We start from the raw sequence: 25,349 nt of genomic DNA on the forward strand, positions 1-25,349 counted from the left end.
GATTTTTATCAACAATTTCTCACAGGTCCAGTCAATGTATCTGGAAATGAGCTGCTGGTTTTGAGACATGTTATTTTCAAAAGTGACATTTTAATGCCTTTGTGAACTTTGTAAGCACTGCTGGGGAATAGAATTGAACAAGTCTCAACTGTTGGTAGCATATTTGAGTGGTTGAAATTACGGTGGTAGGAAGGTTCTCGGTTCCATGAAGACTTTTCTGCTGCAGAGCTAACATTGTGACCTTTTAATATCTCTCTCTTACAGGGAGTAAGAATCCCAAGATAACACTTAAATTGTCCGAGTTCAGAGCAGACAGCCATGGGACGGTGAGTCTTTAATATCAAGTATTGGATACCTAGGAATGAATGAAAGACACTTATTCATGTTGAGAGGTTCAGACTGTGACAAACCATGGAGCTGTTCTCCTCCCATTTTCTTTCTAGGTTTTTCCCAGCTATACTCCGACATCGAATGCTCAAACACGAATAGAAGCAAAATTCTGTATTCCCTTTCCTTTTCCTTTCCTTTTCCCTTTCCCCTTCCTTTCACTTTCCCTTTCCTTTCCCCTTCCTTTCACTTTCCCTTTCACTTTCCCTTTTCCCCTTTCCCTTCCTTTTCCCTTTCCCTTCCTTTTCCCTTTCCCTTCCTTTTCCCTTTCCCTTCCTTTTCCCTTTCCCTTCCTTTTCCCTTCCTTTTCCCTTTCCCTTCCTTTTCCCTTCCTTTTCCCTTTCCCTTCCTTTTCCCTTTCCCTTCCTTTTCCCTTTCCCTTCCTTTTCCCTTTCCCTTCCTTTTCCCTTTCCCTTCCTTTTCCCTTTCCCTTCCTTTTCCCTTTCCCTTTCCCTTCCTTTTCCCTTTCCCTTCCTTTTCCCTTTCCCTTCCTTTTCCCTTTCCCTTCCTTTTCCCTTTCAAATGCATTGGAGAAATGTCAGAAGGGCAGGATTAAGTGGCCTTTTAAGCTACAAGGTTCTAATTCTTTAATATGAGCTGACAATGTCAGTAGCATTGAAGTTTTGGAGAACAAATTGATTTCTCGCCACCTCTTTACACTGTGGTCGAAGAAATCCACTGATCTGTGTTTTATTCACCATCTAACTTGATACGGCACAGTACAGTGGTAATCCTAACTCAAATGTTTTTTCCTTTGGTAGATCCTGAGTGCACAAGACAAAGAGCTGGTTCAGCCATTTGAGATTCTTTTCCCCGGCATTGAGTACATAGCACGAGCTGGATGGACGAAAGATGGAAATTTGTACGTTTCCCTCCTTGTGGGTTACCATGTAATTGACAGAATGTATTTTCCTTTATTAAGAAATAAAATATGTTTGATAAGTTTGTCTGATCACCCCTAGTTCATTGCATCTGTGTATCCCCAAAATTTGCAGTTATCGCTGCATTCTATCCCTTGCCCTTCAACTGCTTCTCCCCACCAATATTCACGTTCCTCCTGAATTTGCAAAGACAACGCATTGCTACTATTCCCCATGCCAAATCTCACGGCTTTGTGCTTAATGTTTTATCAAATCCTTCATTTGATTATAGTAGGTCAATCGTATGTGACAATGTGAGGCAACAGAATGAGAGCATAACATGAGAATAGGTAGCATCAGGTATTTTTAAGAAATGTTGCATTTTGGATTGGATGCTTCATTTTTGGATTGGCCTACTGAGAGGGTGTAAGAAGAAGGAACTTCAATCCCCTTGGTAAAATTGGACGCGTATCAGATATAATGACAAGGATATTAGGGTAGTAGACTCAGACCAATGTTATCTTCCAGCCATGAGATTTTCTATTCTATAGATATGTGGTCAGTACAATTTATTTCTATCTCGCCATATAAATGCAATTGTCTAGGTGAGTACATTGGAAATTGATAAATTGAAAATAATGTGTAAATTTTGTATTGCTGCTCAACACTGGATGACTGAAGTGTGAAAGAAATCTTAAAATAACCTTATCAGTGTAACAAACTGTACAAATCTTGAAGTTAACCCTCAGATAACCAGTTGATTTAAATCTAATTCCCATGAAAAAATTTTGTCCTTTTGAGCCCAGTACTACATTCGCATTTTTTTCAAGAAAGGCGTTCCAAGATACCCTGATGCCTGAGCAGTACAGCCAGTGCTGCTGTACACTATTGTAATCACACATTGCAATAGTAATCCTTCTCAGTACAAGGCAGGGGAATGGGTGAGTTGCTCTTGCAGAGATCAGGTGGGCTAAATGGCAGCCTTCTGAATTGTAATGGTTTTATGATTCTATGACTATGGATTAGTCTGTATTTGAAATGAATTCTGCTTACCCAAGAAAGACTGTTTGCCAGATGGTTACAATTCCCAAATTGTTTCTCGAGTTCACTGGTTTTGCAATTCTATAATGGCCCACTTTCTACAGAGGACTGAAGGATAAGTAAATATGTTGGGTTGATTTCAGTGTACCTTGTGCCTATTAATCTCAATTAATTAGAGCCAGTTAACTGGACAAAAAATGACTTGGTAACAGTCATTAGTAAAGTACCCAACCCATCTGTCAGACAGATGGCGATGTTGACTCAGAAATATGGCTTTGTGAATCTGCAGTCAGACTTAAGAGCCCCAGAATAAGGAAATTTGCACGACCCTAATCCCATACAATGCTATGTTTGGTTTCTTAAGCAATGGGGCATGCATTGGAGTCCTTGAAGACAGAAGTCCAGAAAGAACCGAGCATGTAAATTGACAGGAATAGACCTAATAAGACTGTTGTCTCTAACAACAGAGACCCTCAGAGGAGAGCCTAAATTACAGCAGTGAATAATTTCCTTTTCTCGCTCTTTGTTATAGTGCCTGGGCAGTGTTACTCGATCGGCCTCAACAGAGACTACGTTTGGTTTTGATCCCAACGTCACTATTTATTCCTGTAACTAAGGATGAAACCGAACGGGTTAAGTTTGTAGAGGCTGTGCCAGAAACTGTTCATCCACATATTATTTATGAAGAAGTAACAGATATATGGATAAATGTAAGTACGGAACATGAATGAGGAGCAAAAATGTTTTCTTTGAGAAATTTTGTTCTTCTCAATTAGGAGAGTATGGGAATGGGATACTTTCAGTTACAGCACTTCCAGTTTTGAATTTGTATCAGCAACTTTTTCTGGTACTTCACAGCTTGGAACCAGATTTAAGCTGTCAGGCTTGTTCGGTGGTGCCCAACAGCTAGTGGACACTAATGGACCAGTGGACTTGGTTCCATTACTGGACAATTATCTGAAGAGAATAGATTTGTAAAACTATGGGAAAAAAGCGAGGAGTGGGACTTTTTTATACTTTAATGGGATGTGGGTGTTGCTGGGAAGGGCGTTCCAGGATTTTGATCCCACAGCAGCGCTTTTAAGTTCCAAGACAGGATGGTGTGTGGCTTGGGAAGGGAATTCTCAAGTGATGGTGTATTATTGGAAAGGTTGAGGGAGCCGGGGCTTTTCTCTTTAGAGCGGAGGAGGTTGAAAGGCGACTTAATAGAGGTTTATAAGATGATGAGGGGGATAGATAGAGTGGACGTTCAGAGAATATTTCCTCGGGTGGATGTAGCTGTTACTAGGGGGCATAACTATAAGGTTCATGGTGGGAGATATAGGAGGGATGTCCGAGGTAGGTTCTTTACTCAGAGTGGTTGGGGTGTGGAATAGACTGCCTGCTGTGATAGTGGAGTCGGACACTTTAGGAGCTTTCAAGCAGTTATTGGATAGGCACATGGAGCACACCAGAATGATAGGGAGTGGGATAGTTTGATCTTGGTTTCAGACAAAGCTCAGCACAACATTGAGGGCCGAAGGGCCTGTACTGTGCTGTACTGTTCTATGTTCTATTGCAATAGTAATCCTTCTCAGTACAAGGCAGGGGAATGGGTGAGTTGCTCTTGCAGAGACCAGTGGGCTAAATGGTAGCCTTCTGAGTTGTAATGGTTTTATGATTCTATGACTATGGATTAGTCTGTATTTGAAATGAATTCTGCTTACCCAAGATAAACTGTTTGCCAGATGGTTACAGGTTTCAATTCCCAAATTGCTTCTCGAGTTCACTGGTTTTGCAATTCTATAATGGCCCACTTTCTACAGAGGACTGAAGGATAAGTAAATATGTTGGGTTGATTTCAGTGTACCTTGTGCCTATTAATCTCAATTAATTAGAGCCAGTTAACTGGACAAAAAATGACTTAGTAACAGGAAATGGAGGATAATGATATGGGGATCGGAAATAAAACAATTTTCGGTTAGTGACCAGTCAGTCCCTTGATGGTATGTTCACTGTCGATAATTTAAGAATTTAGGGGCGGCACAGTGGTTAGCACTGCTGCCTCACAGCGCCAGGGACCCGGGTTCAATTCCCGGCTTGGGTCACTGTCTGTGTGGAGTTTGCACGTTCTCCCGTGTCTGTGTGGGTTTCCTCCAGGTGCTCCGGTTTCCTCCCACAGTCCAAAGATGTGCGGGTTAGGTGGATTGGCCATGCTAAATTGACCCGAGTATCAGGGGGATTAGTACAGGAAATATGTGAGGTTACTGGGAGAGGGCCTTGGTAGGATTGTGGTCACTGCAGACTCGATGGGCCGAATGGCCTCCTTCTGCACTGTGGGGATTCTATGAATAATTTTCGATTGTTCCAGCATTTGTTGGTGTGCGGTCAGGTGGCAAATGAGAAGCCAATAGGAGCATGGAGAATGAACTGAACCAAGTGGATGAATCAAAAGCACAGAATTTTAGAATCTCCCCTAGAACGTTTTGGAACTGAATCATGCCCATAATAATTGGATTGTCATTAACACAGATTGAAAAGGGTTTTGGTGTAATTATTGTCATTGTAGAGCTGTAGTTAACAGAAGCTAAGAAGCCAACTCAGGCTAATGTGATTCTCTGGAAATCAGTTTTTCCAGCAGTGTACATGTTACAATGAATTACATCAGATATGCAGCACAGGGCATTCTGTCCAACCCTCCTCTCATCTTTCCCCATCCATTTCCTAAATCTATCAGTGTAACTCTCTATTCCCTCCTCCCCTTAAATGCGTCTATACTATTTGCTTCAAGCACTCACTGTGATAGCCAGTTTCACATTCTCACCACTCGCTGTGGTAACCAAGTTTCTTACCAATTAGATTTCTTTTTTATACTTTCCCAATTCAATCAAATCAAGTCCGAATCATAGTCTCAACAAATTGAGACATTTCCGATCCAGGCTGACAAGACAGGGCATGCAAGCCTCTACCCTGTCTTGGGCCTGATCTACATGAGCCAAGCTGATTGGAGGAGGCGCAGGTCTTCCTCCTCCAAGGCTTGATCTCATTTGCATCTCAGCCAAAAGGCCGAGATACCGCTTTTAAAAATTGCTTCGTATGAAACATATGAAGTTTAAATGCAACCCAATGGCCACTACCAAGCGCAGCATCGGCATAACCACACTTGATCTTAGCCAAAAGGCCCGAGAAGCTCTTACACTGTGGCAGATTTCTTGGTGAGTATATTAAGTGCTCTAACTATGCTCTCCCTGGCCTCCAACCACAATGTTACATTTGGAATATTGTACCTATATTTGAGATTGCACCTCAAATGGTTAGTGCTTTAGTTAATGTGAAAGCAAATTACTTGGGTGCTAGAATCTGAAACAAGAACAGAATGCTGAAAAATCTCAGGCCTGGCTGCATCTGTGGAAAGAACAGTGAAGCGTTAACTCTATTCCCTCTCCAACAGGTGCTGAGATTTTCCAGCATTTTCTGTTTTTGTTCAGTGAGAAGCGGCAAGCGATTTGAGAAAAGATTGAGAGAGCTAAACTTAATCTCCATTGGATGAATGAAGATTGTGGGCTGTTAGGATTATGTCTTTTAAGTAAGTGACCTGTAAAAGTAAGGAGGCTAGTTAAACCGAACACAGAACTGGAGTTTTCAGATGACAAAATCACTTGGCTCCAAGGCTAATTTGTGCATCGGCAAGACGCATCTCTCCACTGTGGGTAATTAAAAGGACTTTAGACAACAGTTGTCAAAGAGCAATTGGATAACTAGGATGTTGCCCTTGTAAGAGCACAGACTAGAGGAGGATGTGAGGATGGGCACATGAATAATTTGATTACATTTGAGGATCAATGTTAATACAGATTTTTCAGAAGACTAAATAGGTGATGACAGTGTGACATTTATCCATAATTTGAGAATTGGGTGATGGTGGATGATTCAATGTTTTGTGTTTTTACCAGGCTGCACCAATATTGTTTACTCTTTTGAATCATGCTAATTAATGTCCTTTCTCTCCCTTTTCTCTCAGGTTCATGACATATTTTACCCCTTTGTACAAACTAGAGATGATGAAGTATCTTTTATCTGGGCCAATGAATCACAGACAGGGTTTTGCCATTTATATAGAATTACTTCAATTTTAAAACCAGGCTGCTACCAGTGGGCAAAGCAATTTAGTCCAAGTGCAGGTGAGCTATTTTTCTTTCCTATTACCTGCCTCTATATCTGCACTGCATGGGCGGACGCTGAGTGTGCAGAATCACAGGGTTACCACTTTGCATATTACAGATTATTATATATTAAAATATAAAATATGGTACAAAGATACATAATTTGGTGTTGGGTATTCAATATTTTGGTGTTTTTTTGCATCAGGTGCTTGTAGTTAAAATGGCATAGTCAGGTGCAGGGTAAAACTCACACCATATTCCAGTGTGCAATGTTTTTCTATTCGGCTCAACAAACACTGATGTTACTGATGCAAGTGTCAAATTAAGGGTGATTTAACGTTGATAGGTAGCCACCAGAAAGTTGATTAAGAATGGTCAGGACTGTTGCACATTAGATCTTGACAGCTGACAAAACGTGGAGACTTTAATCTGATCTAGTTTTGATTCAAAGCTGTTCAAGTTCCAGAGGTAGGGGGAAAATATTTAATCTGCTGCATGGTTATCTCTAACCATTACTGTAATAAATAAACAATGCCCCTAAATTGGCTGTAATTTTAATGCTGTAATTGTATTGCCAGAGTTGTCTGCATTCAATAGTGAAATAAAATTGCTCCTTTCGGTGCATTTAGAACCTTGATGTTGGGGGACAAACCTTGCTGGCTCTGGTGACCCTTTTCCTGTGTATGTCACATCAGTAAATCTTGTTACATGTACCATAAACTGCAATCTGACAGCAGTTGATTAGGGAAAGAATAGGATTGCTGTAGTTAACTTATTGCGTGGAATTCTGGGATTTTAGATGTATTTCAGGATTGTCCTTGCAATTCTCAATTTTATTAATGGGCTGAGACTTAATGGCAAGAGAATAAGTCAAATCTAATTTTGTGATTTTTCAATGTTTTTATTGTGTTTTGTTACTAGTGTTTCAGTTTTTTGGGGAGATGAAAATTTGCAGATAGGTGGCCATAACTGCCACATCTAACAACTGAATGTTTTCCATTCCATAGCTCGCCTTGTGTAATCTTGCATTTATTGTGACCATGTATTGGACTAATTACTGGCTCTTTGTTTAACAGATGATTTTAAATGCCCAATCAAAGAGGAGGTTGCACTAACCAGTGGTGAGTGGGAGGTACTGGCAAGACATGGCTCAAGGGTAAGCTTACAGTAGATGAATTTTGTAAATGGGTGTTTTTTCTTATCAACTAAATGAGAGCGATAGCAAAGTTGTGAATTAATCAATTTCATAAACCAAGTGAATGATACTGGTGATTAGACTGTAGCCTGAAATATTCTTCTGGCAGTTTGCTTGGGTACCAATGAGTGTTAGCTACAGGTATTGAACCACAGGATCTTAATTATCAGTGACTAATCACTGTCTGTGCAAAGTCTGCACGTTCTCCCTGTGTCTCCGTGGGTTTCCTCCCAGTGCTCCGGTTTCCTTCCGCAGTCTGAAAGATGTGCTGGTTAGGTGCATTTGCCATGCTAAATTCTCAGTGTACCCAAACAGGCACTGGAGTGTGGCGACTAGGGGATTTACACTGTTAATGTAATGTACTTGTGGCACTAATAAATAAACGTAAACTTTAATCATGCATCCAGCAGTTGCCCAAACCCCATCCACCCCACCCAACATAACCTGTATGCGCACACCCATGTGTGGACTTTGATGTTTGAGATTGTGAATGCATATGAACAAAGAAAATTACAGCACAGGAACAGGCCCTTCGGTCCTCCAAGCTTGCACCGACCATGCTGCCCGACTTCACTAAAACCCCCTACCCTTCCGGGGACCATATCCCTCTATTCCCATTCTATTCATGTATTTGTCAAGCTGCCCCTTAAAAGTCACTACTGTTACTACTCCCCCAGCAACGAGTTCCAGGCACCCATTACTCTGTGTAAAAAACCTGCCTTGTACATCTCCTTTAAACCTAGCCCCTCGCACCTTAAACCTGTGCCCCCTAGTAGTTGACTCTTCCACCCTGGGAAAAAGCTTCTGACTATCCACTCTGTCCATGCTTCTCATAATCTTGTAGACTTCTATCAGGTCGCCTCTCAACCTCCGTCGTTCCAGTGAGAACAAACCAAGTTTCTCCAACCTCTCCCCATAGCTAATGTCCTCCATACCAGGCAACATCCTTGTAAATCTTTTCTGTACCCTCTCCAAAGCCTCCACATCCTTCTGGTAGTGTGGCGACCAGAATTGAACACTATATTCCAAGTGCGGCCTAACTAAGGTTCTATAAAGCTGCAACATTACTTGCCAATTTTTGAACTCAGTGCCCCAGCCAATGAATGCAAGCATGCCGTATGCCTTCTTGACTACCTTCTCCACCTGCATTGCCACTTTCAGTGACCTGTGTACCTGTACACCCAGATCCCTTTGCCTATCAAACTCTTAAGGGCTTCTGCCATTGACTGTATATTTCCTATCTGTATTAGACCTTACCTCACATTTGTCTGGATTAAACTCCATCTGACATCTCTCCGCCCAAGTCTCCAACTGATCTATATCCTGCTGTATCCTCTGATGGTCCTCATTGTTATCTGCAAATCCACCAACCTTTGTCATCCGCAAACTTACGAATCAAACCAGTTACATTTTCCTCCAAATCGTTTATATGCAACGGTCCCAGCACTGATCCCTGTGGAATGCCACTTGTCGCAGCCCTCCATTCAGAAACACACTCTTCCACTGCTGCTCTCTGTCTTCTTTGACCAAGATGTGGAGATGCCGGCGTTGGACTGGGGTGAACACAGTAAGAAGTCTCACAACACCAGGTTAAAGTCCAACAGGTTTATTTGGTAGCAAATACCATAAGCTTTCGGAGCGCTGCTCCTTCGTCAGATGGAGTGGAAATGTGCTCTCAAACAGTGCACAGAGACACAAAATCAAGTTACAGAATACTGTAACTGTTGGGTTGATTTCAGTGTACCTTGTGCCTATTAATCTCAATTAATTAGAGCCAGTTAACTGGACAAAAAATGACTTAGTAACAGGAAATGGAGGATAATGATATGGGGATGGGAAATAAAACAATTTTTGGTTAGTGACCAGTCAGTCCCTTGATGGTCTGTTCACTGTTGATAATTTATTCTGTAGGGCATTATTCTCAGTATTCTGTAACTTGATTTTGTGTCTCTGTGCACTGTTTGAGAGCACATTTCTACTCCATCTGACGAAGGAGCAGCGCTCCGAAAGCTTATGGTATTTGCTACCAAATAAACCTGTTGGACTTTAACCTGGTGTTGTGAGACTTCTTTCTTTGACCAAGCCAGTTTTGTATCCACCTTGCCAGTTCACCTCTGATCCCATGCGACTTCACCTTCTGCACCAGTCTGCCATGAGGGTGCCATGAAGTTAATACATTTTTGAACAGAAAACAAGATATGCAAGTATCATTGTACTGAAGAGGTTTGTGGGTGAACAGAGAACTAGGAATTCAAATGGATAATTCCCTGAAACTGCAAATTACAGTTACATAATGCAATAAGTGGCAAAATTAACATTTTTGGGTTTTAAAGTATAAGGAATTGGAAATTTGTCCAAAATGTTGGATAAACTGTAATTTTGGGCACTCCAGTGTAGGTAGAATATTAGGCACAATGTAGCTTCACCGCCATGTTGCCAGAAAGGAGGAATGTGATGCATCCACTTGCATTGACCTGTTGTACCTGTTAATTCTCAGATACTTTCAACCAGTTTACTTACTCCAAGGTTTTACCCCGGTGCCCTTATTTGCAAGTGGACAAACACAAGTCAAGGTTCAACAAGTTTATTAATAATAACACTATTAACCCTTAAATTACCCACATAAAACAAGAGGATACCCCAGATTCAAGTATACTACCCGTAAAGATGGTTTGGTTAAACTGCAGGCTCGATTGAGTCCCTCTGGTCTGTTGTCACGAAGGTGAGTCTCGATGGCAGCTTCTTCCTTCCTTCCTTCTCTGGTCAGTCTTCCGAATGGTCACAGCTGCCTCCCTCGTTGAGTCTTCGCTGCAGTGTGCCTCTGAGTGTGTCCCTTTATCCCCAGCCTGCTTGCCTTTCCAGAAACTTCTCTGGCTTCCGGCCAATGAGGTCCCAGGAGGGGGTTCCAATACCCAGTGGGTTTCTTGATGTCTGCCTGACAGGACACCAGGGTCTGCCCCCCAGGTGTCCATCTCCATGTTGTTGAACTTGTTATCAGATAAGGTATCTACAGGAACTCTTGGTGACAGAAAGTCTGGCCCGATCTGGGCTTCTAACAATAGACCGATGCATTTCAATGAGGTGCCATGATCTCCTGCTAAGTCTCAAGTAGAGTGTAACGACCTTTGATGGGTGGTTGATGGGTCAGGCCCAGACACATTTGTGTATTGTACAATTGGCCTGCCTGAGGTTTGACTGTTTGATTTCAATATGCCCAATTCTTTAATTTAGGATTTCCAATTTTATCAGCCTTAAAACTAGGCCCTGTTTATATCACCACAGACCTTATTATAATTGAGGACAACTAACTCTGCTCTCGAGCCCAGTCAGGCCAGCAAAATGTCTCCAGTACTTCATACAAATTACTTTTTCAGCTGCAGCATCATCATATGTTCACAAGTCACTGGGACCCTGTGGCTGTATGACTGTTACAAACTGCTTTTAACACCAGATGGTCAGTGTTCTCCCCTTGGGTTTATCAAAAATAATTCCAGTTGATTGAGCAATTTCTATGGCCATTGAAGGGTGTACGAACAGCATACATTATAATTGTAAATGTGCAATTATTCTGGTTTCAAACCAAAGTTTCACTCGAGACCAATTTTAGTTGTTGATGGAATTTCACTGCTTGCTCAAACAATTTCTCAGGCAGAACATAAGAACATAAGAAATAGGAGCAGGAGTAGGCCCTCTAGCCCCTCGAGCCTGCCCCGCCATTCAATAAGATCATGGCTGATCTGAAGTGAATCAGTTCCACTTACCCGCCTGATCCCTATAACCCTTAATTCCCCTACCGATCAGAAATCCACCTATCCGTGACTTAAACATATTCAACGAGGTAGCCTCCACCACTTCAGTGGGCAGAGAATTCCCGAGATTCACCACCCTCTGAGAGAAGTTGTTCCTCCTCAACTCTGTCCTAAACTGACCCCCCTTTATTTTGAGGCTGTGCCCTCTAGTTCTGGTTTCCTTTCTAAGTGGAAAGAATCTCTCCACTTCTATCCTATCCAGCCCCTTCATTATCTTATATGCCTCTATAAGATCACCCCTCAGCCTTCTAAACTCCAACGAGTACAAACCTAATCTGCTCAATCTCTCCTCATAATCTACACCCCTCATCTCTGGTATCAACCTGGTGAACCTTCTCTGCACTCCCTCCAAGGCCAATATATCCTTTCACAAGTAAGGGGACCAAAACTGCACACAGTATTCCAGCTGCGGCCTCACCAATGTCTTGTACAGACGGAGCAGTGGTCACCCCCTCAAGCCATGACTAATGTGAGTTATGTTTAACGGCCATTTTGCCACAGGAAACTACTGCCCCCCCATCCCTCCAAACTGAGCGACCCGGAACTCTGTACATTATTACTTCCAACAGGTGTTAGTGGGTAGTGATTCAGAATTGAAGCCATCAACTTTATTCACATGAACTTGGGCAGTGGGTAATGGCAAGCAGTTGATTTAGAAGGCGGCACATCTGACTTTCTCCCTAGTTAACAATACCTGAGCATTGGTTTCAGTGGAGCACAGTGGTGGACAGGTGAAGTGCTTGTACAATATTTTTTGAATTGTGCAGGTTGCTGTAGTAATATGGACTTCAACCTTCCAAACGCATCTTCTGCCTGAAGAGAGCACGTTGCACTCATCTACTGGGATAGAGTACTGGTTATTACATATATCCGATTCTCTATCTATTGCTGATAGCAGTGTTGGAAACAATGAGCTTATGGATTAAGAACGTCACTTGAGGATAATAAGTGCACTGAGCATGATTTTATTTTTTCAGTTATTTTAAGCTTTTTTAAAAAAAGAGCATTTGATCTCAAGCAGTCAAGAGATGTTTTAAGACTTAGAACCATTTGTGCTTGTTATATTTTTCAGATCTGGGTGAATGAAGCAACAAAGTTAGTCTATTTTCAAGCCACTAAAGACACTCCATTGGAACATCACCTCTATGTGGTAAATTATGAATTTCCAGGAGAAATAGTTCAACTAACAAAAGCTGGCTTCTCGCATAGCTGCTCAGTGAGCCAGGTGAGTAAATTCAGTGGAATTCAGGAAAGTAGTGAAGGAAATTAAAAGTAATTAAGAGGTTAGTCAGCAAGCTAAATGAGAAGGTGACCCATTGCCAACCACCTTAATGCAACACCGCCTTCTTCTCCAGTTCGTTACACGTTTTTAAACCCAAGCTGCTTAACCACTTCCTGAACGATCTCTTCTTTTCAGCTTTTCCAAGAAAAATAATTTTGTTTTCATAAATCTATTTATGTTTTAACATCCATATCACAATTTATTTTTATTTGTAATTCCTGATCAGGTGAATGATTAGATTCATTCACATGGTTTCAGAGAGTGAGGGGGCCCCAGATTCAATGTGCATTCCATAGATTAGCTGCACTGCCTCAAAATGGCATGACCATTTCCTCACGGAAATTGAGGTTAGCAGTGGCGCAGAATCAGGTTTCCCAGATTCTGCCTCTTCAAAAAAAAAAATTCCAGATATTAAACTAGTTGAAAAGAAAAATGGCTTCCTCTTGTCCTCCAACCCCATTGTCTGAGCGTGTTTACTTGAGGAAATAGGATCTAGAGCTGTGAATGGCCAGGAGAAGCCCTCTGAACCTGTTTCATCATTCAGTTAGGTTTTGACCAATTCTACCTTCTCACCTTGGCTTAAGTAACTCTTATTTAACAAAAATCATGTTTTCAACTGACTCCAATCTCAGCAGCTTTCTGAGAGAGTGAGTTTTGATTTGCAGTACCCTTTATATGAAGAAGCGTTTTCTGACACCACTGCTTAATGGCCTAGCTCCATCTGCCCTGTCAAATCCTTAATCATAACCCTCATTATTTTATATTCAAAAGAATACAAGCCAGGTTTATACAACCTGTCCTCATAATTAGCTCTTTCAGTCCCAGTAGCATTCGAATTAACTTTTTTGCACATTTGCTCAAAGCTTTCCAGTGGTATGGTGTGGTGCCTGGAACTAAAGAAATTAACCTAGACGTGGTCTAATCGGATCTTTATTTTACTATAATGAAAGTCTGTGTTTATTTGTAACACTAGGGGGAGCATGTCCTGCACTGCAGTATCAAGAATGTCAGCTTCTTGCATTAAAACTAACAAGTTGGCTTGACACAAGCTAACAAAAGCTCAGGTTATCCATTTTTGGTTGTGCAGTTCTTAGGCAATTGCAATTTCTTGTATAAAGTCTACTTGCCATTTATCAACTGTTCCCTCTGTAAAACATGCTTCTCACGCTTCAGCAAATGAAGAAGATACATAATCAGGACACTTCAGTAAGTGAGATTCCCAACCTCCAGTGAACTCAGACTGTGGGAAGTGATTGTAATATTTAGTTACAATCAGCGTTTCATTCCACAGGTGTTAGAGTCATAGAGTTTTACAGCACGGAAAGAGACCCTTTGGCCCATCGTGTCTACTGGCCATAAAGCATCTATCTATCTATTCTAATCCCATTTTCCAGCTATGGCATTCCAAGTGCTTATCTAAATGCTTCTTAAATGTTGTGAGGGTTCCTGCTTCGACTACCCTTTCAGGCATTGAGTTCCAGATTCGGGCAGCACGGTAGCACAGTGGTTAGCACTGCTGCCTCACAGCTTCGATTCCCGGCTTGGGTCACTGTCTGTGTGGAGTTTGCACATTCTCCTCGTGTCTGCGTGGGTTTCCACCGGGTGCTAAAGTTTCCTCCCACAGTCCAAAGATGTGTGGGTCAGGTTGATTGGCCATGCTAAAATTGCCCCTTAGTGTCCTGAGATGCATAGGTTAGAGGGATTAGCGGGTAAATGTATAGGGATAAGGGGGTAGGGCCGGGGTGGGATTGTGGTCGGTGCAGACTCGATGGGCCCAATGGCCTCTTTCTGCACTGTAGGGTTTCTGTGATTCCCACCACTCTCTGGGTGAAAATGGTTTTTCTCAAATCCCTTCTAAATCTCCTGGGATCTGGGTGTGCATGAATCACAAAAAAATTAATATGCACTTTCAGCAAATGATTAGGAAGAAAAATGGAATGTTGAGGTTTATTACAAGGGGAATAGAATATGAAAGGAGGAAGTTTAATAGGAGCTGTACAGAGTGTTGGTGGGACCACCTCCAGCGTACTGTGGGCAGTTTTGGTCTCCTTATTAGCAATTACATCCTTTTTACTCCAGAAGCAGTTCAGAGAAAGTTCACTCGACTCATTTCTGGAATGAAGAGCTTACCTTATCAAGCGAGTTTAATGGGTTTTGACCCGTCGGAGTTTAGAAGAATGAGAGGTGATCTTATTAAAACGTTTTGAGGGCACTTGATAGGCTGTATACTGGGATGTTGCCTCTTGTGGGGAGGAGGGCTTGAACTAGAGGATAAAGTTTTAGAATAAGAGGTCTCCATTCTAAGATTGAGATGAGATAAACTTTTTTCTGAGGGTTTGTTAGTATGTGACATTTTCTTCCCCAGAAAGGCGTGGAGGTTGGGTCATTAAATTTATTCAAGACTGAGTTAAGTAGACTGTTTGACAGGCAAAGGAGGCAAACCGGAAAGTGGAGTTGAGACCACAATGAGATCAGCTATGATCTTATTGAATGGCAGAACAGGCTTGAAGAGCCTACTTCTGTCCCTAAGTCCTGTGTTCCTGCGCTGAGTCACTCTATCCCATGTTAAACTAATAGGCCTATGATTTCCTCATTTATTGCACCTCCTCTGCTTACATAATGGAGTGACATTGGTAGTTTTTCCAATCCCAGGAGACATTTCTTGAATCAAATGTTTCATAACATCATGATCGTGATTAATGCATCAACACTTTCCTCTTGATAAGCTGAAGTGGAAAGCATGAATCCAGATTTGTCTATTTTTAATCTCACTTACTCCATGGTCATTCTTAAATAACTTGTAAGTAAGTTCCAAAAACAGAAAATGCTGGAGAATCTCAGCAGGTCTGACAGCATCGGTGGGGAGAGAATAGAGCCAACGTTCACCTGATTCTGAGCATCCCCACTACTGTTAACTGATTCATGGATCTGTGAGGAAATCACTTGTGTAATATGGTTATGTGCATGAGCTTGTAGCTTTTCACAGCATAGAAATTTAAACTGTAACGCACTGTCTCTTCAACTTTCCTCAGAATTTTGATATGTTCATCAGCCATTACAGTAATGTCAGCACGCCTCCCTGTGTCCATATATATAAACTGACAGGTCCTGAAGAAGACCACTTGCACAAAAAGCCAGAATTCTGTGCCAGCATGATGGAAGCTGCAGGTGAGTATCCTGATGGGATTGTCATTGCATTGAATAAGTAAACATTCCCCATGGGTTAATATGTAACCAACTTTTCAGCATCTCGATTGATAAATGCAGAGATCAGATAGTTCCAGTCTCATTACCTGGACTGTGTAATCTCCACCGAGGTAGCAGCTGGAGCACTACAATTTGTTTCATTGACCCTGGGCAATGTAAAATAGGGTAGGGGAAGGGAGGGGATGGAAAGTATTCAGTATTCCTGCTATCCAGTGTCTTCAGCATTTTTCTCTATTTTTCCATGCAATCTGGGTGCCACTGGCAAGACCAGCACTTGTTGTCCTTCCTTAATCACCTTGGACTGAGTGGCTTGCTTGCTCATTTCAGAAGGCAATTCAGAGTCAACCACATTGCTGTGGGTATCGAGTCACATATTAGTCAGGAAAGGATGACAGATTTTCTTCCCTAAAGGACAGCAGTGAATCAGATGGGTTTTTACAAGTTATAAGTTATCGTGGTCACCGTTAGTGAACTAGCTTTAAATTCCAGATTTTTTTTAAATAATTGAATTTTAACGTCTACCAGCTGCGGTGGTGGGATTTGAACCCATAAAATCTATAGAATCTCTACAGTGCACAAGGAGGCCATTTGGCCCATCGAGTCTGCACCGACCGCAATCCCACCCAGGCCCTATCCCTGTGACCCCTCATATTTCCCTGCTAGTCCCCCTGACACTAGGATTAATTTAGCATGGCCAATCAACCTACCAATTTCGCATAACTAGTCCTCCTGACACCAAGGGGCAATTTAGTATGGCCAATCCACCTAATGTGGAGATGCCGGCGTTGGACTGGGGTAAACACAGTAAGAAGTTTAACAACACCAGGTTAAAGTCCAACAGGTTTATTTGGTAGCAAAAGCCACACAAGCTTTCGAAGCTCCAAGCCCCTTCTTCAGGTGAGTGTCACCTGAAGAAGGGGCTTGGAGCTCCGAAAGCTTGTGTGGCTTTTGCTACCAAATAAACCTGTTGGACTTTAACCTGGTGTTGTTAAACTTCTTACTGTGCCAATCCACCTAAGCCACACATCTTTGGACTGTGGGAGGAAACCGGAACACCCGGAGGAAACCCACGGAGACATGGGGAGAATGTACAAACTCCACGCAGACAGTGACCCAAGCCAGGAATCAAACCTGGCACTGAGAGGCAGTGCCACTGAGCTGCCCATGTCCCCAGAGTGCTAGCCTGGGACATTAGCCGTCCCATTTCCCCATGGCATGTGGGTGGATATCTGGTAAAGACAGCACTGGGCTGATTGTTCACAGTTGAATGCCCAATTGTCACTCGCTGTCCAAGTTCACAATTTCCACTTCGGGTAAGTATTGGTGATTGTCATATGTCTGACGATCTTTACACCGGCAAGGAATTAATGCAGGAAAAATTTGAAAAAAGTATTATGGTTGTATGATATTTGATTTTAGTATCTAGTACAATGGGCAGCAATTTGTTGGCATGTTTTCACTCTTCAAAATTTGTTAGTTAACAAAATGGATAGTTTTTGCCGGGTTCCAATTCCTCTGTACTCAAATAAAGGCAGAAGCACTGTAAAAATTCATGGCAATGCTATCCACTGGTAGGAAAGAAATACTGCTGTGAATATTCTGAACATATTTTCTGTGGTTCTGTTTCTGATCCTGCAAAGGAAAGCTCATGATGTGGAACACATGCCTACTTGGAAATTACTACAGGAAATTCACTTCATCTTTGTGCTGTTCTGTATAGAAACCAGCGTTGTTCATTAATTTTGCAAGTCAAGATGGCGTGCAAAAAATTATTTTGGGTGAACACAAATAACTTTATAATAATTAGCATATGAATATATGATTTATTTTGTGAACATTGATGCCTATTCTATGTAAGCCACAATGTGGAGATGCTGGTGTTGGACTGAGGTGGACAAGATAAGAGGTCACACGACACCAGGTCATAGTCCATATATATTCCCGGCAAGCGAAATATCTTATCCTTATAATTAGGTGCCACTGTCAGCACCCTAAAATCAATGGATCATTGGTGTGTTAATGAAGTTCCACTGTTGGTGCTATCTTTGCAACTATGACTGGGATTCTGCAATGGCTCAGCTGTTTAAGGAAATTCCAAATACTGAAGTTAACTGAAATCTAGGTTAATGCTGGCTTACCTGGGCACTAATAGGAAGGTGTGTATTAATCTTGGTGATCCTTGCTAGAAAGAGGAAAGACATCTTGTCATTCTCTTGATTATGGTTTGGCTAACTCTTTGAATCACAGATTTGTCAATTAAGGACGGAATTGGCCTTGCTATGATCCCAATATTTGAATATCATCGTGGTATTTACTGTTGAGGCACACACAAAAATAGTTGCTGTAGAGATGTACTGGTGTGCAATTGGTACTCATAAGCATGTGTAAAATAAAAGTCAAAACCTTTAGAAAAATGGAGTGTTGGTTTAATAAGTAATGAGAGAAATGATTGCAGCCATTAAGCAAAATTAAGTGTAAATTCAAAAGAAATGACTAAAACATTGATGCTCCTTGATCGGCCACTAGGTGGAGGTCCTCCACTGAGTAAGGAACCTTGCATTCTATTGCTCACCGTAGGGGAGCTGAGATGGAGATGTCCAGACTGAGGCTAATCCTCAAAACCGAAGCCACTTAGTCCTATTTGTGTTCACTTCTTACTGCTGTGTCCTGATTGAAGTTTGAGAGCCTAGGCTTTGTAAAGGTGTTTTTTTTAGCATTCCTGTTAATTAAATGAAGCATCAAAATTATGCTCAAATCCCCAAATTAAAATTCTTGCAGATGAATGATACTAATTTAACCATTTGGTGTGGCCTTAAAGCTCACAAGTGGCCTGTGAAGACCAAGGCACTTGTGTTCCAGTGGACAGCTTCACCTGGTCTAACTAGGATAGGGAACAATATTAAAATAAATGATCATAGAGTGCATCTGGCTGGGCTCTTTCCCCCCTCCACTCCAGTGACAATCAATGGCTGTTGCTTGATGCAGTCCTGTATGCCAATTGTTCTACATATCAAACTCAGCTGAAAATTCATCATGCATAAACCTAAATGAGTGTTGATAGACCACACAAACTTTATTTGGTCAATTCATACTTGCATTGCCAGTTCAGGGAACTGGCCTATGATTAAGGGCAACAATCTGGCTAATATTTTTCTTGCCCAGCATAAGGGTATTGAGATCCGCTTTAGAGCCCTCCCTGCCACAGTGACAGAGATCAGCTAGTTCAGCAAAGAGTCAGGGATCAGAATATTGCCCTGTTAGCCTCTTTTAGTACTAGACTCTATGTATGATTCTGTAGGTCAGGGGTCTCCAAACTACGGCCCGCAGGCCACATCTGGCCCGCAGCGGGCTAACATCTGGCCCGCAGCCAGTGGGGCGGGACGGGATTCCCACAGCCGAAAACACTCCAGAGTCCGGAACCCCGCCGCTGACTCAGGATCCGGACACGGGGACCGAAGCCACAGGCCGGACATTTGCTGCCGCTCCCCGCGGTGTCTGATGGGCCCATGGGAATCCCCGCCCTCTTTACTGGCCTATTGTCCAATCAGAGCTGCCGTCCTGTGACAGTTCATTAAACGAATCAGTAATTGAGACATGTGTTATCCAATTGCCGCTCTGCATTGACTGAGTGACAGCTGCTTTATCCAATCCGTAAGCTCCATCTGTCTGAAATGAGCGAGAACAATGACAATGATGGCGGCAATTCAGACCAATTCAGTTATGGAAGGAAAAAAGAAAAGAAAAGTGGACAGTGAGTGCTGCCTGTTTAATGAAGAATGTGGTGTAAAGTACTTTGTACAAGCAGGTGATAAAGCCTTGTGTGTCATATGCAATGAAACTTGCAGTTTTGAAGGAGTACAATGTACGTCGGCACTATGAGTCCAAACATGAACCAAGTTATTCCCAATTCACAGGAACACAGCGTTCGGAAAAATTTGAATCAATGCAACGCAGGTTGCTTTCCCAACAAGCTTTTTTTACACAGAAGATAACTGAAGATGAAGCTTTAACCAGGGCCAGTTACAAACTAGCTTATGTGTTGGCTAAAAGAAGAAAGCCATTCACTAATGGAGATCTCATCAGTGTATAATGGAAGCAGTGGAAGAGTTATGCCCAGAAAAAGCAAATCTGTTCAAAATCATCAGTCTTGTGCCAAATACTGTTGCTCGTAGAATTGAGGATATAGGAAGCAATATATTTCATCAAATTGCAGACAAAGCAAGAAATTTTCAGTTGTATTCTCTCGCACTTGATGAATCGACTGATGTGTGTGGCACATCACAACTCCTAGTATTCATCCGTGGCGTCGACAGTGAATTTAATGTGACACAAGAATTAGCGTCAGTGCATAGCATGCACAGCACAGTAACTGGAGAAAGCATCTTCAAAGAATTGCAAAAAACTGTTAGAATATAACCTGGCATGGAATAAATTGCAATGCGTGACAATTAATGGAGGAAAGAACATGTCTGGGGTGAAGAAAGGTTTGGTTGGACAAATCACAAAAGCTTGTGAGGTTGGTGGATTCTCAAAGCCCATGTTTCTGCATTGCATTATCCATCAACAAGCATTGTGCAGAAAATATGTCTTGCGTTCTGAAACCTGTTGTTTCAACAGTGAATTTCATTCGATCTCACGGGCTTAATCATCGCCAGTTTCGTGATTTTCTGAAAGAAACTGATTTTAAGTTCGGTGACTTGCCTTGTTATACAGCAGTTCAATGGCTTAGTTGTGGAAAGGTTCTATCACGGTTCTTTCAGCTCAGAGAGGAAATTGATTCCTTTCTCACAGAGAAGAATCGACCCAAACCACTTTTATCAAACGCTGACTGGCTTTAGAAATTGGCATTTTTTGCAGACGTGACAGGCCATATGATCAATTGAATCTGAAGTTGCAAGGTGAAACAAATTTGATTTGTGATCTATTCGCGCATGTCAAGGCATTCAGGGAAAAACTGATGCTTTTTCAAGGACAGCTGAAAGTTCATAACTTGGTTCATTTTCCATGTTGTGAAAAATTTCATGAAGGAAGTGAAGCAGAATTTCCTCCTTTTGCAACAGAAATCATTAAGGACTTGCAAAAACAATTTCAGGAACGATCTTCTGATCTTGATGGAAACACAGATGAAATAAAGCTGTTTCAAAATCCATTTGGCTGCAATGTTGAAACACTCCCAAGTCAGTTTCAAATGGAAATTATTGATCTCCAATCAGATGACATGCTGAAAGACCAGTATAAAGAAGGAAATCTGATCCAATTTTATAAATCTTTGCAGCCCAAGCAGTTTCCAAATTTGAAGCGATTTGCTTGTGGATTTGTATCAGTTTTTGGTACAACGTACCTGTGTGAACAAACATTTTCAAAAATGAAGGATGTCAAGTCCAAATATTGAGCAAATTTATATGATGAGCATTTGAAGTCCATTCTAATAATTGGCTCCTCAAGCTTGAAACCTCAGTTCAGCAATATTTTGAAATTAAAAAAGCAGTTCCATCATTCCCATTAATCTTGTGCAAAACTTCATGATTTGCTGGTTATGATTGAAAACTCCAATTGCCAGAATTGTGTAGAAAGGTGCAGACTGAATTTATTTTTGTTCGACCTTTATTAATGGTTCAAGTTTATTTTGAATTTCTTTGCTTTGTTTTACTGAAGTTCTTTCTTGGGGCGTGTTTATTTTTCTTAGTTGTGTGCCACAAAATTGGGCAAATTCTCATTTCAAGTAAACACTTGTAAAATTTCAGTAAATAAAATTAATTAAAAAATGAATAGCCTGCTTTTCTCATCTGCAGTTAAGCAATTGATTATTTTGTCAGAGCATTTGCTAATGTTTGATATTTTTACTCATTATATATCATTTCTCAGTGTAAGCATGGCATTGTTTCTTTGTAATTGTCACATTTCTCTTTTGTTCTGAATCATATCATGCTGATTACAAAAATTATCCAAATAAAACTTAATCATTCATTTAAATTTTATTCATTCATTTATAAAACTAATTTTTTTTCTTTGGCCCCCGAAAATGTGTAAAATATACGATGTGGCCCTCGTACTGAAAAGTTTGGAGACCCCTGCTTTAGGTCACTGGTCGAACTTCAGTTGAGCTTTGAACAGTAATAATGCCACGAGTTGCAGTACAAATTGTGGAAATGTTTAATAAACTGACCTGAATCCATGTCACTTTGTAGAGTAAGTTTTAACTTTTCTCCCTTATCTTGAACAGGTTGTCCCCCTGATTACGTGCCACCTGAAATTTTCAACTTCAGTAGTAAATCTGGTTTCAAGCTGTACGGCATGTTATATAAACCTCACAACCTGCAGCCAGCTCGCAAGCACCCCACTATCCTCTTTGTTTATGGAGGGCCACAGGTAAGGCTACCAGGAGACATCTTTTCTTTAAAGTTTAAAATGTTTTTATTAGTGTCATAAGTAGGCTTACATTAACACTGCAATGAAGTTACTGTGAAAATCCCCTGGTTGCCATACTCTGGCGCCTGTTCAGTTACACTGAGGGAGAATTTAACATGGCCAATGCACCTAATCAGCATGTCTTTCGGACTGTGGGAGGAAACCAGAGCATCTGGAAGAAACCCACACAGACACAGGGAGAACGTGCAGACTCCGCACAGACAATGACCCAAGCCGGCAATTGCACCTGGGTCCCTGGCGCTGTGAGGCAGCAGTGCTAATCACTGTGCTACGGAGCTTTTGTCCGTATCTTACCGGCAATGGTTATCAGCATGGTACAAAGAGAAGAGGAGGCAGTCCTGTCCCTATTAGTAATTCACTTTATTGCTTATCGTTGTTAGGCAGCGTAGAAAAATCATGCAGTTTGTATCAAAAGATGCAGTCTGAAATGCACTCCCATTGGTTTCCATGGCCATTCCTGAATAATCTCAGAATGTGAGAGATATTATCGAAGAAAAAGAGCTACGCTGGCCAGGCGTCTTCCCTCTGGATGCCGCCTCCACGTCTTCCTCTTCTGTGTGGTTAGCTCCGGAGTTTCGCTGCAGCTGGTCCCAAAACTCCCATTCTTATCCTATTCCTTATCTCTTCCAAGATATGCTGCCTCTTCGTTGTTGGTTCAAATTTCCTCGCTATTTTGTATCTTTCCGTCATTGGCCCTTGCTCAATCATTGCTCTCTACCTAAATAAGGGCTTATGCCTTACAACATTTCCTTTGTAACTAAGTAAGCTTAACCAGTTCAGGCCAGTTTCAAGCTTCAGGTTACTGCAGTTCAAGCAGAGTTTGCAGACTTTAGCTGCCCCTTTTCAACCCCTGGCCAACAGTGCCGCCCTTGACCACCGTGCTACTGTGCCACCCTTGACCACCGTGCTACTGTGCCGCCCTTGACCACCGTGCTACTGTGCCACCCTTGACCACCGTGCTACTGTGCCGCCCTTGACCACCGTGCTACTGTGCCGCCCTTGACCACCGTGCTACTGTGCCGCCCATTTCTTGTTTTAATTAGTGTCTGGGTTGTTTTGTTTTTCAAATTTAAACAGCCAGAATGTTTTAAGTGCGTAAGGAACTTGTGAAGAAAGCTGTAGAAGGTAGAATATTATTTTGACGTTTCTGAAGCTAATTTCTATCAGTCTTTTTCCCTGTCTTTGCAATGTTGCCACAGGCAGCACTTTATTGCCTATCGTTAATTACCTTTGAGAAACTGGGACTGAGTTGGCATCGAGAGTCAATGCATTGTCTGTGGTGAATGTAATCCCATGATAGTGTTATGCAGAGAATTTCAGGATTTTACCAGCTATGTTGAAAGAACAGTGATATATTTCCAAGGGTTCGTGCGTGAATTCATATTTTAAACATAACCTATATATCCTTAAAGGGTGGTGTCTCATGCCTGTTATCTTTAGTGGCTGATGATTGTCCTGTTTGGGATGAAGCCATGTTGGGGGTCTCTACAGTTCAGAAGTTCCAAGACTACTTGCAGTGGAGATTTGTTACCAAGTCAACGGCTAATCCAAGTAAGGCAGGCGCACAGTACTCTGCACTTTTGATTGTCCAAACTGTAACTTTAGGGAGCCAGACTGGGGTAGGCCTATCACTAGGAGCTTATCCTTCTGCCTTGCATCAGACAAACTTACAAGCCAGTGATGTAATAGCACAGGGTAGTATCAGCTGAACAAGCAGCTAGTAAGTTTTCTTAATGTTAAGGTATGCGATGTTAGGTTATTAAAATGTAGGAGTACCTCTGCACGTAGCTGGGCTTCTAAGCACTAGCTCTGCCAACCTACACCTGTGATTTGAACTTGTCAAAGGGTTGCAAGGGGAAGAATGGAATGGGGGAGTGTGCACACTGCATATCTGATAGCAACAAAAGCAAAATACCATGGGTGCTGGATATCTAGAAAATAAACAGAAAATGCTGGAAATATTGAGCAGTTCTGGCAGCATCAGTGGAGGAAAAAAAATGTTGTTCTGAAACATTACATTATTTCTCTCCACTGATGTTGCCAGACCAGCTGAGTATTTATAACATTTTCTGTTTTATATCTGGTTTGATGACTTTTAATCATGAAGGTAGATTTCTCTGTCTGAGAAAACCAAGTGAATTAAAAGAGGATCCTGTCATCTTTTTTGTTCTGCACTTTATCTTCCAGTTTTTCCTTTTATTACATTCTGCAGATGATTCATGGAGACAGGTAGCCATGTAGGTTTGAGTACTTCCTCAAAGCAGCAGCTTTTTAAACATGTGCTGAAACTGTACATCTTGACGGTCAGCATTGGAGAGCTTTCCCACAAGATGAGATTTTGAATGAGAGCCTTTCTTTCCAAGTGCTTTGCTGTCTAACCCACCATTTCCCTGTAAAGTTGTCTGTTTACACCAAATTATTAGCGAGTTTCTCACTCTGGAATTATTCTGCATTGGTGCTACAAAAATATTGCAAATACTTTGAAAGAGGAACTTTAGCACATTGCTGAAAAAACACTTGCATGTGGTTGTAAATAGCGCTCACACATGGCATTGTAAATAGCATTAGAGTGTTTGTGGAAGGAAACCAAGCTCATTCCAATGCTTGCATATTTTAACAAGTCCCGAGTTCCATTGAGCACCAGGGTAGCTGTCATGGGTGCAAAGTTTACAATTGTATTTTCAAGCTCTGAACCACGAACCCATGGCCTGCCATTCTTCTGTATTTGTTAAGTTTATTCAACTACTCTTTTACCTTCATGTTATGAGCACTTTTTCCCCATCAAACCACACAATTTGTTTCCCCTGATGTATGGTCTCTATCCTAGATCCCTCTAGCCTCGAGAACTCCGACTTGTATCTTTCATAACTGGTTCAGCCATTGTAACTAGATCTTTTGAACCACATATTATTGGGCTTCCCTCTCTGTTACCAAAACAGCCCACTACTACACTGCCATCATCCTGGAAAGCCACAAATAACTGTAGCTTTTTTTCTG

General features: G+C 41.6%; 1 protein-coding gene across 11 annotated transcripts in view; it reads left to right on the forward strand.

Moving 5' to 3' along the window:
• Window positions 1-25,349, forward strand: part of dpp9 (dipeptidyl-peptidase 9) — a 101,249-nt gene that overhangs the window by 62,953 nt on the left and 12,947 nt on the right. For all 11 annotated transcript variants that reach the window (XM_078198175.1, XM_078198183.1, XM_078198177.1 and 8 more), the window contains 8 exons: window positions 265-326; window positions 1,149-1,249; window positions 2,821-2,998; window positions 6,289-6,448; window positions 7,507-7,586; window positions 12,507-12,659; window positions 15,749-15,884; window positions 22,147-22,292. In XM_078198175.1, coding sequence (XP_078054301.1) covers window positions 265-326; window positions 1,149-1,249; window positions 2,821-2,998; window positions 6,289-6,448; window positions 7,507-7,586; window positions 12,507-12,659; window positions 15,749-15,884; window positions 22,147-22,292 — 1,016 coding nt within the window. The remainder of the gene's footprint in view (window positions 1-264; window positions 327-1,148; window positions 1,250-2,820; window positions 2,999-6,288; window positions 6,449-7,506; window positions 7,587-12,506; window positions 12,660-15,748; window positions 15,885-22,146; window positions 22,293-25,349) is intronic.

This window comes from Mustelus asterias, chromosome 26 (genome assembly GCF_964213995.1).
Source record: "Mustelus asterias chromosome 26, sMusAst1.hap1.1, whole genome shotgun sequence".
Classification (NCBI taxonomy): Eukaryota; Metazoa; Chordata; class Chondrichthyes; order Carcharhiniformes; family Triakidae; genus Mustelus; species Mustelus asterias.